At 33.3% G+C, this 2,600-nt stretch overlaps 1 protein-coding gene across 1 annotated transcript in view; it reads left to right on the forward strand.

The window, feature by feature from the left end:
- The first annotated feature begins 508 nt into the window (after positions 1–508).
- ifngr1 (interferon gamma receptor 1) overlaps positions 509–2,600 on the forward strand; it is a 22,746-nt gene continuing 20,654 nt past the window's right edge. The window contains exon 1 of the mRNA NM_001360877.1: positions 509–859. Within this exon, the coding sequence (NP_001347806.1) occupies positions 799–859 (61 nt within the window). The 5' untranslated portion in view covers positions 509–798. The remainder of the gene's footprint in view (positions 860–2,600) is intronic.

Consider the following 2,600-nt stretch of genomic DNA (forward strand, 5'->3'; position numbering starts at 1 on the left):
ACTTCAACGTGAGTAGAAGAAACTCTCTAACTTCTTGGATGAGTGACAGGACAGGGGCACCAGGGGGCCAATCAGATCTCAGCTGGGGCCAATGCCCCTGTGGCCCCGCCCCTAAAACCGCCCCTGATTTGAATGTATTTGTTCAATTTAATTTATTATTTGATGCGCAATTTATTTAATTAGGTTTTCAACTTATTTTTATTCTAAATTTTTGTCATTTAATAGTGTTATTTTATAACCTGCATAGATGCTTTTTGATTATTAAATGTGTTGGATTTTTGGTGAAGTTGTTTAATAATTTCTCAGATATTGGTTACATTTACTTTAATTTTTGTTTGCTTGTCTGTTTGTGTAGAAGATGAAGGCACAGAGAAGTTAGGCTTGGCACCTTTAAATAGGCAAACTGATTGATTAATGGTCAAATAAGGATGTTTTCAAGTTCAAGACACGTTTTATTATTAAAATAAACTTGTTAAAGCAAAATACGCCAATTTACGCTTTTATTTTGAAAGTGGAACCCGGCGACGTCTTCCAGGTGTGCATGTGTGTGTGGTTTTTTTTTAATCCAGGTAGTTCATAGGTTAGGGAAACGTAGGTGAGGTGACTCATTTCTCGTTGACGGAATGTTTCAGGTGAATCTTGCGAAGTGATTTACCAACAAACTCACCTGTAGACCGATTTATTTTATTTTTTATTTTTTTCAAAAACGAGGAGAAACTGAGGCCAATGAATGAACCTTTGTCTCTCAATCGTTAAGAGGAAGTCCAGATTGATGAAAAGGGACGACAGGTCTGAAACATGCTGTTGCGTGGTGCGTTCACGGTCCTCTTTCTGCTGAGTGGCGCTTCCTCTGTCATTGGTGAGAAATTAAACGGCTTTTATTAAATTAAACTTTTACTAGCCTACATCACGTTAAAGTTCGGTTGTTATTTAAATAGCTTTCATTTAAATTTGWCATAGTGCCCATAGTTTATAGACCAGATAAACAAAAGCTCTTAAAATTCATGTTTATTTTGACTAAAGAAGGTAACATACATATTTAAAATTATCATCAAGGTTGTTAATTCAAACTTGTTCAAGACACTGCTGAAATAACTAGATACCTTATAAAAAATTATTTTAACTCTTAATAAATAGATATATGTGAGAGTTGGATCCAGTTTAAATGATACCTGTCAAATAACTTCCTCAAGCAGGGAATCACTCTTTTTTTATAACTACACCAGTGTTGTGTTGTCCTACAGCCTAACAAGGTTGTTTGGTCACAATTATTAACATTTGTTTCTGAAAAATAAAGATGGATTGGTGAAGTTAAAGCCTCAAACATGGGAGATTAGATACAAGCAGCAGCATATTGGATTGTGTATTAGAAATAAGATGTGTTTTTTAAAAGACTAGGAGAGAAACTCTGTTGCCTGTAAAAACATTTCTGGAAGATTATAAATGGGTTCAAGGTTCATATCTTACTGTCATTTACCAGTGTTGTAATTTGTTTCATAAGTAACCAAATTTATACTTGTCATAGGTGTAATGAAAATGTTTTTAACATTAGAAGACATTCTAGACTGTTGTTTATTTAAAGTTACTTAAACTTGTTTTTTACTCATTCTCTATATCGTTGTGTGTTGTCTGAAAGGTTTGGTACAATCACCGTTCATGTACTGTTTTTTTCCACTCTGAAAAGGTTTTGTTGTTTTAGTGTTAATTTCCTTGTTTAAAGTTTTGTAGCAAAGATTCTTGAGGAACAAGATTAACCAGTGCTCCGTGACGATTTATGGCTCACAATAGTTCAGTCTTAGATCCCTTTATCTCTTGGAATTTAACCTGCAACTCATCAACTACAAAAGAACAAACCTCAGACACAATAAAACAAAGGTAAATGTTAGACCCAGCTTTTTCAAACTGCTTCAGGATAATGTCTGTGCTAGATTTGTTTCATGGACCACGTCACAACCAAATAAAATTTATTTCTGTAGCTCCTTTAAGTCGTTAGCCAAGGGGCTGCACTCAGTGGTGGACAAAGTACTCAGTTTCCTTACTTGAATCAAAGTACTGATCCTACTGGTCAAATATTACTCAAGTAAAAGTAGTTATGTCATGTTATTAAGTTAATGTACTGGAGTGTGTACTTTCAAAAATACCTAAATACTGAAAGTACTTACAATTTGGAAGTTTTTCAAAAATAATTTCACTTGAGTTTAGTTGAGAATAATTGGGAAATTTTTCTTGGGGTGTCCCAATAAAACCTTTTCACATCCAATACGATACTAATATTTCAGCCTTGAGTACTGGCTAATACAGATATCAACCCAATATGATATTAGAATACTACTTCTATTACTTTTGTTGTAGTATGAAATCTTAAAGTTCTTGATCAAGTCAAACCGTAAACAATAGTCAACAACAGTACCTATGAGAGAGACTGGTCCCATTTATTATTAACCAGTGAGTTACATAATTTTTTAAACTTCAACATAAGAATCTTGTACAATTAAAGAAAATAAATAAAAAATAAAATAGAAAACCCTGAAAATTACCTCCAATAAATCCAATTAAAAACAAAATACAGCGGGTAAAATAAGTATTGAACACGTCAACAT

The sequence above is a fragment of the Austrofundulus limnaeus genome, unplaced genomic scaffold (assembly GCF_001266775.1).
Source record: "Austrofundulus limnaeus strain Quisiro unplaced genomic scaffold, Austrofundulus_limnaeus-1.0 Scaffold616, whole genome shotgun sequence".
Classification (NCBI taxonomy): Eukaryota; Metazoa; Chordata; class Actinopteri; order Cyprinodontiformes; family Rivulidae; genus Austrofundulus; species Austrofundulus limnaeus.